Source organism: Labeo rohita, chromosome 24, assembly GCF_022985175.1.
Source record: "Labeo rohita strain BAU-BD-2019 chromosome 24, IGBB_LRoh.1.0, whole genome shotgun sequence".
Taxonomy (NCBI): domain Eukaryota; kingdom Metazoa; phylum Chordata; class Actinopteri; order Cypriniformes; family Cyprinidae; genus Labeo; species Labeo rohita.
The window spans coordinates 19701808-19719492 of NC_066892.1; the positions used below are offsets into that span (position 1 = coordinate 19701808).

General features: G+C 32.9%; 2 protein-coding genes across 3 annotated transcripts; one reads left to right on the plus strand and one right to left on the minus strand.

Annotated features, from left to right (window-relative positions):
* Nucleotides 1-15: 15 nt before the first annotated feature.
* Nucleotides 16-11153, plus strand: tm9sf1 (transmembrane 9 superfamily member 1). 2 transcript variants are annotated; one of them, XM_051098092.1, is made up of 10 exons: nt 16-77; nt 245-436; nt 1569-1789; nt 1914-2045; nt 2402-2524; nt 3994-4346; nt 6047-6201; nt 7883-8068; nt 8312-8585; nt 9856-11153. In XM_051098092.1, the coding sequence occupies exons 3-10, from the start codon at nt 1577-1579 to the stop codon at nt 10247-10249; spliced, it is 1830 nt and encodes a 609-aa protein (XP_050954049.1). In that variant the 5' UTR covers nt 16-77; nt 245-436; nt 1569-1576; the 3' UTR covers nt 10250-11153. The 2 variants fall into 2 exon arrangements, with proteins under 2 accessions (XP_050954049.1, XP_050954048.1); XM_051098091.1 differs by lacking the exon at nt 16-77 and having other exon boundaries at nt 148-436.
* Nucleotides 11154-13345: 2192 nt separating this feature from the next.
* nanog (nanog homeobox) lies at nt 13346-17298 on the minus strand. The gene is given in 5 exon segments (XM_051097632.1): nt 13346-14153; nt 14156-14297; nt 15320-15439; nt 15516-15877; nt 16756-17298. Coding segments are annotated over 5 exon segments (1158 nt in total). The 5' UTR covers nt 17114-17298; the 3' UTR covers nt 13346-13977.
* Between the last annotated feature and the right edge of the window lie 387 nt (nt 17299-17685).

Here is a 17685-nt window from a genome sequence, read left to right on the forward strand (position 1 = left end):
GGAAGAAAAACAGAACGTGCATCTCGATCGATTAGTCAGGACTGGTAAGACATCAGTAAGAGCGAAGAAAATTCCCGGTAACGCTTATCACCTCTTAAAACACACAATAAACGTTTTATTTGATTGTAATCACACTTAAAGCTGTGAATTAAAGATGCAGAGACTTTTCGAAGCAAGTGCAGGTGTTGCGCTGTAGCCCCGCCCACCCCGGAAGATCCCATTAAGGGTGTTTTTATTTTTTAAGGTGACGTGGATTCGCTGTGCGCCGCTGCTGATCTCGACCTTTCGGCTGTTTCATCGCCTAAAAGCAAAGATCGGATATATTCAATCTCTCCAGCAATGTCCGGATATGATATTACACATACGGGAGTGCTAGTGACTGGATTTTGAAAAGAAAAAAGCGATTCTGAGGAATCCGAGGAAGCATCTGAAACAGGTCTGTTGCATTTCTCTGATGCGGAAGTATTTCAAGCATGTTAGCAGGCGAAAATGATTTATAGTGCTTTTTAATCAAAGCAGAGACTGGTCGATTTGTTTCTCATTTGTTTATGTCTGAAAGATGCTAGCTATGTGTGCTTATTTAAGCTCTCAAACTGATTTGAATTAACCTAGGCGTTTGAAAAATCCTATTTTGCTTTAGGAGAATCAACAAAATCTGATTTCGGTAGCACTTTATTTTACAGTTTCCTTGTTGTACGTTGCAAGTATTTTCTATAGTAATATCGGTTAATTATGCATAATTATAAGCAACTAAACCAATCCCCAACACTGTAGTAAGTATATATTGTTTATTTATTTTACTCAGTTCTTATTTATGCAATAACAAATCACCCTAATATAAAGTGCAACCCTGATTTAATGCTATCGTTTTGTTTTGCATTATTGTCATTTATTTACTTGTATGTTCCATTTGCAATAATAATAATATAGATACAATAATATAGTCTCATATGTACTTGATGCATAATATGCTCATGAACTTTAATTTTTTCAATATTCGCATTTAAATAAATTGTAATAATTAACTTGATATAAATGATTTAGAGACTTTTTTTTTTTTCACTTAAAGGGTTTTTTTCTTCCCAAAATTAAATCATGGTTTTTGTTTACACACTTGAATTTTTATAACTACAATATTTAATATCATTACATTTATGTGAACATGTATAATAATAATTAATTAGCCGTTTAAAATAGCTTTATATTTAAATATGGATAAAATATGCCCATTCGCTTTTTAAATTAAGATTTAAATGTAAATGAATTCTAAAAAATGTAGTTAATTCATATAAATGATTAAGAGAAAATGTTTGTTTTAGATGCTATGACCATTTGTCTTAAAGGGATAGTTCATCCCAAAATGGAAAATCATGATTGTGTTTTTTTAACTTCATGTAGTCTCCAAATCTGGTTTTAAAAATAATAGAAGTCATTAAAATAGTTCTAGATAGAGTGTAGCGTGTCAGACTGCAGGACCTGTCAACCACTTAAAGTTATTATGCAAATGTTTTTTTTGTTGTTTGCATAGTTGCTGACTCCTTTTACAGTCTTGATTTACCCACTGACAGGTGTTGTCATGACAGCAAGACTGGAATGCTCAGGCCTGCGTGTCGCTGGTCGATCCATGAGGCTCTGTGTGCTGATTCTGTGCTTGCTGCCTCACTTTGGCTGGGCAGTCAGTTACAAACCAGGTGATCCGGTGATCTTGTACGTTAACAAAGTTGGTCCGTATCACAACCCCCAGGAAACCTATCACTATTACACCTTGCCAGTCTGTAGACCTAAAGAGGTGGGTGTGCACTGCACACTATTCAGTGTTATCTGGATCTAGTAGTGTTTGCTTTATGACCTTATGGTGCAATACAGGTATTAGTGTGGATATATCACCTTGTGGATGATTGATACGTTTGCAGGTCCATCATAAAGCCTTGAGTCTGGGAGAGGTGTTGGATGGAGACCGTATGGCTGAATCGCTTTACAACATCCACTTCAAGGAAAACACTGAGAGACAGACATTATGCAAGCTCACTCTCTCTGAGAAAGAGGTAGCAATGCAATCTTATTTGCAAACATTGTAATATGTGACCTTGTTTCTATGTATTTATGCAGTAGGAATGGGAAATTCTAAGCAAAATGAACTGTTTGCATTTATGGCAGAAATTCTCCATCCTGCTCCAGCTCTAATCAAACATGGCTGAACCAGCTAGTCAAGGTTTTCAGGTTCATTTGAGTATGATAGTGAAGGGTGTGTTAGGGGGTTGGAACTAAACACTGTAGGAAGCCAGATCTCCTCAGACAGGATTTAGCATATTTTCATGTCGTGAAACCGGAAATGGCAGAGACTTTGGGGAATGGAATTCTTTCAGATGTCTCATGCTTTATTAATTTTTTAAAACTACAGGTGGATCAGTTGCGAGAGGCGATCGAGGAGCTGTATTACTTCGAGTTTGTTCTAGATGACATTCCCATCTGGGGTTTTGTTGGATACATGGAAGAGAGTGGATTCCTGCCTCACAGCCACAAGGTCACACAAAGTCACACAAATGTTTAGACACTTTAGCACAAATATAAATGATTGAATTTAATTATTGAAAAATATATCAAAACAAGTTGTTTTACCAAAAGCATGTTAGTTTTAACATGTTAGATGCATGCATTTATGTAGACTACTGTTCAAAAGTTTGTTGTCAGTAAGATTTGTTTTTCTTTTCTTTTTGAAAAATTCATACTTTTTCAGCAAGGATACATTAAAATGATTAAAAACGTGACAGTTAAGGCATTAATAATGTTACAAAAATCTTACATTTCAAATAAATCCATTCAGTTAAACTTTCTGTTCATTAAAGAATCTTATAAAGAAAAAAAATTACTGTTTCCGGTAAAATATTAAGCAGCACAAGTGTTTTCAACATTGATAATAATTAATGTTTCTCAAGCACCAAATTAGCATATTAGCATGATTTCTGAAGGATCATGTGACACTGAAGACTGGAGTAAAGATGGTGAAAATTCAACTTTGCATCACAGAAATAAGCAATTTATATAAATTAATATGTAAACAAGCGACGCAAAATCGCGTTCATAATCGAATGTGATTCATCTGCGATTATGACAGCAATATCGCGTAGCTTGTCAGTGATTTACGGCTCTGTGTATTGATTGCCGCTCCAGCTAAACGCACGTGATGGTGATTTACTACTAATCACAAAACCGGCTTTACTGACTAGATGCGCATGGCACACGTATGCGATTTATTTAGCATTCCAAATTTTACTGTATATATTAAAGGTCAATATTTATTAAAGTTACAAAAGCTGTTCAGTCAAGAGCAGTGAGTGATTTCCTTGTTGCTGTATGATTAATATTAAGAAAGTGCTGTCACTTTAAGAGAATGCACTGATCCAGTGCACTGATACAGTACATTCAGCCGGCTATGTCTGCTATAGGATACTTACCAAGATGGGCATTTTTACATAATTTTTGTGGGAATTTGTCCATTCAAACACAATACTCAAGAGCAGAACCAGGGCTAGGGCACTTCCATCGGAGGTGCATTTAAATTTCTATGGGGGACACAAATCACACTTTGGGTGGGAAGTGTGCAATCTGTGATTCTGTGGCTGATGCTTGCAAAAGCGTGCAATCATTTTCTTGTGCAAGCTGTTTTATCGGTTTCACTTTCACATTTGAAATCTATCAAGTTCATTATATATATATATATATATATATATATATATATATATAATATACACACACACACACATACACATTAATGTTTGTTAAAGTCTTAGTATTTTGTTTCTATATAGTTTTTATTATTTTAATTTCAGTTTTTGTGTTGGTTATTTTAGTACATCACGGCAGCTAGCTAAATTAAGATAAGTTTTTCAAATATTTCATTTCATTTTATTTTAAGTTTAAAAAAAAAGTTTTTATGGTTTTAGTTTTAGTTATCTATAATAACCCTGCTTCATTCACTGTTTTGTACAACAGGTGGGGTTGTGGACACACTTGGACTTTAATATAGAGTACAACGGCGACTCTGTGATCTTCGCCAATGTGTCCGTGAAGGACGTGAAGCCGGAACCATTAGAGGAAGGTGGGGGAGGGACAGGCCATGGTGTCGGCAGCGGTGGTCTGATGGTTACTCACACCTACAGTGTCCGCTGGTTTGAGAGTACATTGCCCCATTCACGCAGGGCGGAGCGCCTTAGAGACTATTCCTTCTTTCCTAAGACTCTGGAAATCCACTGGCTCTCCATCATCAACTCACTAGTGCTGGTGGTGCTGCTGCTGGGCTTCGTCATCATCATCCTCATGAGGGTGCTGAAGAATGACTTCGCCAGGTGAGGATGTATCCGAAATCACTTTTTTTTCCAGTGATTTAGTTTCCAAACAGGTTGCTTCAACACATTGGTATTCACAAGTTGTTCTTTTGCTTACTAACCATCAACAGTCTAAAGTTAAAGGAATAGTTCACCCAAAAATGAAAATTCTGTCATTATTTACTCACCCTCATGTCTTTCCAAACCTGTAAGATCTTTGTATATCTTTAGATCACAAATTAAGATATTTTTTTATTAAATCCAAGAGCTTTCTGACCCTGTATAGACAGCAATGCAACTACCACATTAAGAAAGAGAAGAAATTGTTAAATTAAGTTATTATTTTGGTTTTCTTTGCATACAAAAAGTATTCTTGTAGCTTCATAATATTACGGTTGAACCATTGATGTCTCATGGACTATTTTAACAATGTCCGTACTACCTTTCTGGGTCTTGAACTTGTGAGTTGTGTTGCTGTCTATGCAGGGTCAGAAAGCTCTCAAAAGTACATCAAAAATGTGTTTTGAAGATGAGCAATAGTCTTACAAGTTTGGAAGGACATGAGGGTGAGTAATTATTGAGAGAATTTTAATTTTTGGGTGAACTATCCCTTTAAGGCTGTTCACACCACATACTGATAACGGTAGCTATACATTTTTAACTAATGTTATAATTCTTTAAGAATAGGGATGTCCACATCAGCTGTAATAATAACAGCATAAAGGAATGATAAAATATAAGCCATGTTCACAATTTGGTGCAGCTGATAAACAATAAAAACATTGAGAGACAATCAGAATACACCTGATCATGTATTCTGTTTGTGTACATCTTGAATGCAAACCCTACTTAATTGAACTAATTTATGTTGATTCACTTCTTGCATAAACGTTACATGTATATTACACATTCAATTAGCAGCACATTAGGTACACCAGGGAGCTCATGTAAAGGTCTCTCTGTTGTTCCCTGAGCAACATGTGCACACAAACAAGTTACCAGGATATTGTGACTTCATGTATTGAGCTGTAATGTCTTGAAGTCTTTAGCTGAATGAAATGTGAGTTACAGTAATACACTCTTGATGTAATTTTCAAACATTGTAATAGGTAATGGAGTCTCAAGAATTACAGTAAAATGTAAATAAAGAGCAAGGAAAATATATGACAGTATATACACTACCATATAAAGGTTTGATTTGTGTGTTTGTGTGCTAAGAAAAGAGTTTTTTTATGCTCACAAAGTCTGCATTTGGATTAAAAATGCAGTCAAAACAGTAATAATGTTAAATATTCTGTTTTAAAATAACTGTCCTCCATTTGAATACATTTTACAATGTAATTTCCTTTTGTGATGGAAAAGCTACATTTGTGGCAGCCATTACTCCAGTCATCTTATGATTTTTCTGAAATTATTCCAATATGCTGTTTTCCAATATGCCAATATTTCTTTGGCTTCTTCTTCTTCATAATAATAAAAAATATATAAATATATTTAAATATAAATATAAGTATATATATATATATATATATATATATATATATATATATACTTATACTCTGTTAATTTATTATATATTAGTTGTTTTTTTTTTTTTTTTTTTTTACATTAAACAGTCTATATTGGGAAGTGGAATGCTCAACACCCATTACCCAGAGTTCATAAATAAACAACGGTCTAATCAAGCACTAATCAAACACTGTCATGGTATGTGTGTGCAGGTATAATGTGGAGGAAGATGGCGGCTGTGATGACCTGGATCAGGGGGATAACGGATGGAAAATCATCCACACGGATGTCTTTCGCTTCCCGCCGTATAAGAGCCTCCTGTGTGCCGTGTTAGGGGTCGGGGCGCAGTTTCTGACTCTGGCCACAGGTATGACATACTTCATTATAGAAATATACATGTCTTAAGTAGCACAGGTATATTTGTAGCAATAGCCAAAAATACTTTGTATGGGTCAAAATGATCAATTTTTCTTTTATGCTAAAAATCATTAGGATATTAAGTAAAGATCATGTTCCATGAAGATATTTTGTAAATTTCTTGCCATAAATGTATCAGAACTTAATTTTTGATTAGTAATATGCTTTTAAGAACTTATTTAACAACTTTAAGGGAGATTTACTTATTCAGCTTTTAGATGATGTATAAATCTCAGTTTCAAAAAATAAAAAAAAAAGAACACAAATTTCATATGGGCACACTATTTTAATATTTGGGTAATTTGAGTATATATGAATCTCCATTTTAAATCTGTACTAATAAAACTCATAAAAAATAAAAAACAAAAAATCAGTCAAAAAAGGCCAAATAAATCTCTCATTCATTCATTTATTCATTCATTCATTTTTATAAAGGATTGAAAACATTTAAAAAAACATTACTATATTATATGTAAGAAAACAATATATGTGTATGTTTTCTTACATAATGCAAAACATTTCTTTTTTTTATATGTAATAGAATTTATTATTATAATAAAACAGTTGAAAAATGTTGTTTTCTTTTATATAATGTTTTATATAATCTTAAAATTATATATATCAAGAGAGCAATTTTAAAAATTACATATGCAAGAAATTCTAATACAATATGTAAATTTTATACAATATATTTAAAAATGTTATTTATATAATAGAAAATAGATAAAGACATTTTTAAAACATGAAAGAAAATATGATTAAATTAATGTTATATGTTTTATATATAATATAATAGTTATATACAATATTCTATATTTTATATAGAAAAAACATTTTAAAAACATGTATTGTACAACATGTATAATATATCTCATTTATAATTTTGTATATATTATATATTTCATATAAATAATACAATTATTTCAATATATATAATATTACATAAAACATAATAAATTGTAAAACATAATTGGCATTATGTAAGAAATGTTAATATGTTGAAAATATGTGTGTGTGTGTTGTTATATTGTATTATATTATATTATATTTACTATTATATAACTATTTTAATCTATTTTACAGTCTGCACCTGTTTTAAGCTGTTATATTTAATATTATATATATATATATATATATATATATATATATATTATATGAGATTTTTTCCCCCTTATGACTGGTGTATAAAAAATGGGCACGCTATTTTAATTTTGGGTAATTTGAATCTATGTGAATCTCCATTTTAAAGCGTTAATAATAAAACTCATAAATAACATAAAATAATAGAATGCTGAAAATAATTATTATGTTATTAATAATATTATTGATACGTTTGTAATCATTTAAAATAATTTATTATGAATCATATTAATAAAATAATGTTTTATGTTATTTTCTCTGTCACTACTTTTCTGTTATTTGTTTAGATGATTTTGCAATATTATATATATGAAACATATATAATTGTCTAAAATACCTGTAGCAATGAAGCACTTAAATATTTGAACTGAGAGAGGGAAGTATCTTAGAATTGAGATTAAAATGAGAAAAGAGTTGCAGATGGATGCTGGAAGAATATGATCATCAGGCAACCCACTGACCTTTTGGATCATCTTTCCTGGTTTCTTTAGGAATCATTGTCATGGCACTGCTGGGGATGTTTAACGTCCATCGTCATGGTGCCATAAACTCGGCAGCGATTGTATTGTATGCTCTGACCAGTTGTGTGTCAGGTTACTGTTCCTGCAGCTTCTACACACAGATTCAGGGCCAGCGCTGGGTCTGGAATATTATCCTCACCTCCGCGCTCTTCTCTGGTGAGACACAACACTACATCTGGTCTTAAAGATAGAATTCAGCGTGGTCAATATGATTATCCACTTCTTGTGTGTTTTAATTTTAAAGGTTGATCTCTTATCTGACTCATTGTAGATGCTGTGTAGCATGCTAGGATTTCATTCCAAAAATAGCTTGTCATGATTACAGTTTTTTCATAAGCAGATGTAACTGACATTTCACCCACTCACTGTTGCTCTCTTTGTCTTTCGTTTCAATTTTAGCCCCTCTCTTTTTCACCTGGAGTGTGGTGAACTCTGTTCATTGGTGGAGTGGATCGACTCAGGCCCTGCCTGCCACCACTGTACTTCTACTGCTTGGTGCCTGGGTGCTAGTGGGTTTCCCTCTCACCGTTATTGGTGGAATCGTTGGAAAGAACAGAGCAGGCAACTTCCAGGCCCCGTGTCGCACACGTAACATACCTCGGCAGATCCCCCGGCAGCCCTGGTACAAACACACGGCCGTGCACATGGCCATCGGAGGCTTCCTCCCTTTCAGGTAAAAAGATGTGAAGAAGTCTCATTCATTCATTCATTCATTCATTCATTTTTTTATAAAGGATTGAAAACATTTAAGAAAACATTACTATATTATGTTATATGTAAGAAAACATTAATATATGCGTATGTTTTCTTACATAATATAAAATATTTATTTTTTATATGTAATAGAATTGTTTTCTTTTATATAATGGTTTATTTCATTTTAAAATTACATATATATATATATCATGAGAGAACAGTTTAAAAATTGCATATGCAAGAAATTCTAATACAATATAGTATTTGATTGTTATCTATATAATAGGAAATATAAAAAGACATTTTTAAAACATTACGAAAGAAAACATGGTAAAAATTAATGTAATATGTTTTATATATGATATAATAGTTATATACAATTTTAATATAGAAAAACATTTTTAAAACTGTATTATGCAAGTAAATATCTTATTTCTAATTTCTTATGTAATTATATAATTAATATAAATAAAATTATAATATTACATAAAACAAAAAAATGGCATTATGTAAGAAATGTTAATATGTTGATATGCGTGTGTATTCATATTATTATATTATATTATATTAATATATAAAAATATTTTAATACCACACAGTCTGCCCCTGTTTTAAGCTTTTATATATATATATATATGTATATGTATATGTAATAAGATTTTTTCTATTGTTATATTATATTATATTATAACATTTTAATCCATCAGTCTGTCATTTTAAGATGTTTGTTATATAATATATATATATATATATATATATATATAATATAAGAATTATATTATATTATTTTATATTACATTATATAAAAACAGTTTAATCCCACACAGTCTGCCCATTTTATGCTGTTATATATTATAATATTTTATATATTATATAAGACTTTTCTTTTCTTCTTCTTATATTATATTATATTGTTATATTTATTGTATTTTATATTGTAAAAACATTTTTAAATTCCACAGTCTGCCTGTTTTATGCTGTTATATATTATAATATTTTATATATATATATATATATATATATATATATATATAATATAATATTATATTATATTATATATATGTATTATATAAGACTTTTTTCTATTTTTGATTAGATTAGATTAGATTAGATAGAGTCTGCCCATTTTATGTTGTTATATGTATTATTGATATTATCTAGGATGTTTTTTTCTATTTTTATTGTATTATATTATTACATAACTCAGTCTTTGTCCTTTCAAATCTGTTTTCCCCTTGATTTTGCAGTGCCATCTCAGTAGAACTGTACTACATCTTTGCCACCGCATGGGGTCGTGAACACTACACACTCTACGGCATCCTGTTGTGCGTGTTTGCCATCCTGCTCTCAGTGGGCGCCTGCATCTCTGTGGCCCTCACCTACTTCCTGCTCTCAGGCGAGGATTACCGCTGGTGGTGGAGAAGTGTTCTTAGCACGGGCTCCACTGGCATCTTTATATTTGTTTACTCTCTCTTCTACTACCACAATCGCTCCAACATGAGCGGCCTTGTACAGAGCGTCGAATTCTTCGGATATTCCTTGCTCACTGCATTTGTTTTCTCGCTCATGCTGGGAACGGTCTCCTTCTGGGCTTCTCTGGCTTTCATTCGTTACATCTACCGTAGCCTTAAGATGGACTGAGTTTGTTTCCTGTCAAGCTGGGGCCCCTCAGATGGGGAAGAGACTCATGGACCAGGTCCTCATGGAACCCTGCATGTGCAGGTTTTGTGTTGCTGAAGTATCAAACTATCAAAGCTGTTTCTGATGCCAATCTTAAAAGGAATAGGGAACAGACAATGTGACTGACTAAAGACTAATTTAATATTTTATTTTGCTCACAAACACCCTGATACTTAATTCACATAGGTATATATATATATATATATATATATATATATATATATATATATATATATATATATATATATACACACACACATATATATATATATATATATATATATATATATATATATATATATATATATATATATACATATATAGTTGCTAGATTATATGCACATCAAATACAGATGTATTTGAGAGTCATTTTGGATCGTTTGTGCTGAATGGGAAAGCTTTTCATACTTCAAATGTTTGCTTACCAAGTATCAAAGACTTGAAAGTTCTGTTTTGGATTTTGTTAATGTAGTGAATATGACTAAAATTATTAAATGTCAGTCTCAAAACATAAGGGGAATGAATCAGAGGCCTTCATACTTATCTATTGTTTCATAAGACCATTGAGGAAATAAAGCACTTATATGTACTGTAGGTGGGTTTACTTGATGATTATAGGTGGATGTTGGTTATATGGAAGGATGTGTCATAATGTTTTCACAGGGTGCAGTATACACATTTTGACAAAAAGACTAGTTTTGGAAGGAAGGCTTAACACAAGCAAGTTGAAGAAATGAAGAATTGAATATGGAAGCAATACCATGCTCTAAAGTCGCCATCAACTGTGATCTGTTGAAATGTAAATATACTGTTTTCAATAAATTCACTTTTATTACGGTAAGAGAAATAAATGTGGGTGAAATTCAACAAAGGTGGTGTCATCATATACATCATATAAGTTTAAATTTAAAAATGGCTGTGTAAATTGATTTTAAGCTCACTTTTGGGAAATTTCTTGTTTGTTCTTATCTTTAACGCTTAAGTAAGCTTATAGGAAAATAATGAGAAGAGTAACAATGTGCAGTAAATGGTAAAACTGTTTGCACTACCAACCAGTGTGGTCATAATTAAGATAATACATTAAAATAATATGGTAAGACACACCAATTTACAATATCAAGCAGCAAAACCATCTTTTTTGTACAGCTAAAAACCAGCTAATTCAATTTGCAACATATTTTTGCAGCGTTGAGTAAAGTAGCCAAACACAGACATATATGTTGATACAGTGGCCAATCAGAGGCATGGAAGTGAGAATCCAGTTTTTTTTTAAAGAAGTCTCTTCTGCTCACAAAGCCTGCATTTATTTGATCCAAAGTACAGCAAAAACAGTAAAATTTTGAAATGTTTTTACTATTTGTAACCCTTTACCACACAACCATTCTTATGTAGCACAAATATATTTGTAGCAATAGCCAAAAATATATTGTATGGGTCAAACTTATCGATTTTTCTTATATGCTAAAAATCATTAGGATGTTTAGTAAAGATCATATTCCATTAAGATATTATGTAAATTTCCTACCGTAAATGTATCAAAACTTTTGATTAGTAAGATGCACTGCTAAGCACTTCGTTTGGATTTTCAAGGTTCCAGATTTTCAAATAGTTGTATCTCGGCCAAATATTGCCCTATCCCAAACCAAACATCAATGGAAAGCTTATTTATTCAGCTTTCAGGTGATGTATAAATCTCAATTTAAGAAGAAAAAAAAAAAGACTCTTATGACTGGTTTTGTGGTCCATGGTCACACTGAAAATGTGAAACTCTTTTCCATTTTAAAATATTTTAAAATGTAATTGATTAATGTGATTTCAGAGCTGAATTTTCAGCATCAGTACTCCAGTCACATGACCCTTCAGAAATCATTCTAATATTCTGATTTGCTACTCAAAAACATTTATTATTATTAATTATTGTTAAAAACAAGCCACTGGTTTTCAGGTTTCTTTGATAAATACAAAGTTCAAAATAACAGCATTTATCTGAAATAGATAAATCTTTGATAAATTAAAGCATTCAATTCTATAATTTATTTAAAATAATAATAAAATAAAAAATATATATATACGGACTCCAAAAGCTTATTATTTCAGATAAATGCTGATTTTTGGATCTTTGTATTCATCGAGGAATTCTGAAAAAAAAAAAAAAAAAGTACTCTGTTGTTTTAAATATTGACAATAATAAATGTTTCTTAAACAGCAAATCAGCATTTTAGAATGATTTCTGAAGGATCATGTGACACTGAAGACTGGAGTAATGATGCTGAAAATGTAGCTTTGATCACAGGAATAAATTACATTTTAAAATATAAAGCAGTTGTTTTAAATTGTAAAAAATATTTCACAATATTACTGCTTTTGCTGTATTTTGGATCAAATAAATGCAGGCTTGGTGAGCAGAAGAGAATCCTTAAACAAACATTCAAAATCTTACCGTTCAAACACTTTTGACTGGTGGTGTAGGCCATAAACTCCCCGCGTAAACTTAGAGAAAGAGAGAGGGGGGAAAAAAAAAAAAAAAAAAATTACATTTTAAATAATTTTTCCTCAAAGATATTTTCCACCAGAGTTAGCACGTGTTCATTTTTCTAACACGTTTCTTACAGTTAGTCATTTAATACTATAAAACAGGGTGTGGTGTCATGATTGCACATTTGTGATGTGGTCTGTGAAACTTTGGGCAGGACTTTCATACTGCAGGTCCAGATCATGATCATTACTGCCTCCAGATGACGTAATTGGCGCAAGATGACAGTGTCTGTTTCTAGAATATTTTGCCTACTTTTTTTCTATAGTAAAAGGAAGTGAAGACACATCATCTTTTCTTACCACCTACAGCCTAGTTCAGACTGTGAAGCTAGAGCACCCTCAGTGTTTAGTTTGAAATTAGTTATAAATCATTTCAATTAGCACAAAGGAATTATATACACACACACACACACACACACAATTCATGTGACAACATACTCTTACCCTCAGGGAAGAGAGTATAGAAGAAAGTGCCTTAAAGCATGGTTAAAAGCCAATAATGGCAAATAACACCCTCACAAGTTGAACTTCATATAAAATTTATTGCTCGACCGGGTGAAAATGAAGTGTGTGGTGCCAGGAATTCTTTGCAAGCCCAAGCTTAAAAGAGTGGCAATTACAACATATTGTTGCATTAGTACAGACCAGGTACAGGTGAGCAAGATATTTCTATAAGAAAACGCACAAATGTAGCACAGATCACATACACAGAAGCAGTGAAACGCAAGGGAAATTGATACACAGAACAAAACAGTGCAGTACAGACAACCTTCTCCCGTACACATCAGATCTAGAGCAGTGCCTTGCATATATACAAATTCATGTAACTCAAAGAAAACCAACTTGTCCTGCCTAAATCAAAAAAAAAAAAAAAAAAAAAACAGCACCTGGAAGAGCAAAGGATCAAGATATTAAATACTCTGAAAGGTACAATGAAGTTATAAAAATAGATCTCCGGTATAAAACATGCTGAGAGTCTTTAAAAAAGGCAAACTTTACAAAAACAAAAATCTTGAGACACGTCTCATTTGGCCCCAACTGGCAACCCATGACATCACTGCCTAAAAATATCCAACATCTTGTTGCCAAAATTAAAAATATTTACAAATACAGTGAACGCCCAAGGCTGGGGGTTGAACGCGAAGCAACCGAAATCACAGCAAAGTCATTCCTTTTGTTACCCACTGGGTGGCACCAGGCATGGATGGCATTTGAGTAGGGCTGCCGTCTTTGTTTGCTGCATTGCTGCCGTCACGGGCTTGCATGTAGCTAGTAGGGTTGGGGAACTCGTAGTGCGTCACAGCTGGGGGCAGAGGCCAGTTTCCCGGGGTCTTGCGGTGGCCTGGGTAGGAGAGCGTGGCTGTGGGTAGCTGGGGTAGAAGGGCGTTTGTGGAGGACTCCTCTTGAACACAGACTCCCTCACCTGAGGGTTACTATAGGGGTCTTGGGTTGCTCGAGGGGTTTCAGTCTGAAACTAAGAGAGATGGGTTGTTAGAATATGCTTTTTAGCTTCACACAAACACGACCAAATATGGGTCATTTGTATCATCGTGCCTTTAAGACATTATCCAGACTAATGAAATGCCTCCTTTATAGATGATAACTTGCTCTATGTCCACACTGATTAGTTCTGCTACCATCAAGACAGAACAAGCAACAATGTAGACACTTAAAAATAAATAAATAAAATAAAATATAATAATAATAATAATAATAATAATAATAATAATAATAATAATAATAATAATAATAAAACATTTTAATACGGTTCAGTTTTGTCTTGGGCCCCGTTGGCTTTAATTCACAATTCAGTTGTTCAAGACTGATCTTACAATACTTTAAACAAAGCCAAATGGTATTTTTTTTTTTTTTTTTTTAAATCATTACTATTAAGACGCATGATAAACCATCCATTAACAAGTACTGTTCATCAACCAGAACAGAAATGATTCAGCCTAGCAAAAAGTACAGAATTGCAACATGTTACACATTTGGACTCCAATTACTCCAAACTAAATGTATAAAAAAAAAAAAAAAAAAAAAAAAAAAAAAAAAAAAAAAAATGAAAAGCTACATGAAGTTGAAAAAAAAAACCAAAAAAAACTTTTATTTATATTTATTTATAAATAGTTGTCATTCACAAATAGCTACATTTTTGTACTCCAATATGCTGAACTACTGTCACACCCTTAAAAAAAAAAAAAAAAAAAAATTAAAAAAAATAAATAAATAAATAATAATATAAATAAATAAAAAAAAAAAAAAAAAAAAAAATAAAAAGAAAAGCTACATGAAGTTAAAAAAAAATTATTATTATATATATATATATATACACACACATACACGTAAAGTAAAGAAGAAAACAAATTTGTAAAATAAATAAGGTAAATCTAAAGATAAATGTTTAAATAAATAAATAAAATAAATATCTTGTGCACCCACAAAAGAAATGAAAACAATTTGGATCAACATGGTTTAGCATGAAACTACGCTCACCTGAGAATGAGGAGCTGGTGTGCTGGGTACGCCACTGACGACATATCTTTCTGTCATCCAGCTACTATCTCTCTGATGCCTCTTGAGTTTCATCCTACGGTTTTGAAACCACGTTTTCACCTTCGGAAAGAAATAAGTTGAGCATCATGACAATCTACTACAACTTCAATCACTTAAATTCTTTATCACCACCAACCTGTTTGTACGTTAGTCCCGTCGCTCCAGCAAGCGTTTTCATTTCCGCGGGTGTGAGGTACCTTTGGATATTAAACCGGTGGATGAGAGCATTCATCTGCTCCTCAGAAAAGGCAGCCCGGGTCTTGCGGGTCTGGGTTGGAGGTCGGGCTGGAGATGTGGTCAATGCAGGAAGCGGAGGCAAAGCTTCCACCCCCAGATTCAGACTCACTGGCTCTTCTTTTGCCACAGAGACAGAGTTTGAGATCTGTTCTCCACTGTCAGGACTGCCACCGTCTGTTTCATAGTCCCGATCTCCCCAGGACGGAAGATTGAGGTTGGTCAGAGCAGCCCCCTCACGACTGCTGCCCGAGCTCCAGGAATCTACTCAAATGGAAAATGAATAAACGTGGTAGACTATCATTTTTGGTAAAGAAAGTACATGAGTACATAAAGTTGCTTGCATTTGTTGTAAATGCATTTATAATCCAGAACACCTCATTGGCACCTTTTTGTTTAAATAAAACAGTTAAAATTTGTTTTTGGCAACTGTTATAAAGCTGTAAGAGAGTAAACTCAACATTAGAATAAATAAATAAAATAAATAAAAAATAAAATGAATATTTTTTTTGGCTGCACTGGCAACTAATTGAAATAAATTATAATGGCATAGCCTACTAAAAAGTACATATACATATATATATATATATATATATAAAAAAAAAAAAAAAAAAAAAAAAAAAAAAACACAAACACACACACACACAACACATGCATATTACAAAATTAAAGCTTAAATATTAAAATAAAAGCCGATTCAAAATATTAAGTTTACATAAAATAACAAAAAAAGCATTTTTAAGTGATTTTTTTTACAAGTCTACATTAATCTACATTAATTTATGCAGAGTTTAATACATTAATACTTTAACATGCATTTTGGTTGTTATAAGTTTAAATGTCAAACCTACATAAATTTATACCCAATAAATTTCATTTTCATAAATTCACATTTTCTAAAATAAGTGATCAAAAAGTCAGTTTCTACTGAACCTCACAGTGGCACAATAAGTAAAACGTAGAATTAAAGGTAAGACTTAGAAGTAGAAACTCCGAAAACTATTTTTAAGTTTCATTCACAACTTAGAAAACCTTTTACCGTAAAACTGTAGATTATAAATTGCTCTTTGGCCCGGGATCATTACAGAGTACATTGTTTTAGCTTTTTTGTTGTTATGCTTCGGGGTCAGAGGAGGGTTTACCTGGCGTATGGGCCTCTGAATCACTGGGTGTATCGCTGCCGGCCTGCTCTGCATCTTTCGCCTTCGGATCGGTCTCAGTTTTATTATAGGAGAGGAAGAGCCGTCCGTTCTGCGCGTGGCTCTGATACTGGCCGTAGGTGCTGGCACTGCCGTTCTCCGGGCTCCAGGGTGGCGACTGCTGTGTGGTTTGAGCGGAGTAATAGGTTGCGGTGACCCCGCCGGAGTGAGTGTACGCCGCCTCGGCCCAGCTCAGATTCGGGTGGCCGTGCTCAGACACTTGCGGGTACATGAGCCCGTATGCATACGCATGATAAGATGGGTTGAAGTTGTAACTTACTGGCATCTTCCAATCCGCCATTGCGTCGTCAGACAAACGCAGAACAGAAAGCAAAAATGTGCAGAGTAGGACCAATTAATGGACTAATTAACCACACTACAAAAACCCACAGGGCTCAACTACCCTTGAAAACGGATGCCGGTAACAGCTCTCCTCCACATAGTACCGCAAACTGACCCCTTAACATGACCTAATGGATACGCGTGGAGAAGCTGATTTATAAAGCCAGGTGAGCGGGCGTGGGTGGAGCGGGACTGAGACGAGATGCTCGGACCAATCAGGTGCGACTTCTGAGAGGCGGCAACCACACCCTCATTACACACTTACCTGGACCAGATACACTCCCACATATTATATTTGCATATGTTTATGTAGCGTTTCAAGTTTTATATTTTTGCCTGCATATTTTTATCAAGAAAATGACGCCAAAAATAAAATAAAAAATATATTATTTTAAAGAAAATGAAACGTTTTAAAACTTTACTCACAACTTTTATGTCTTAAACGTTTTTAGTTTATATTTTCTGTTTTAACTAAAAAAATATAAAAAAGAGAATATATATATATATATATATATACATACATAAATATCG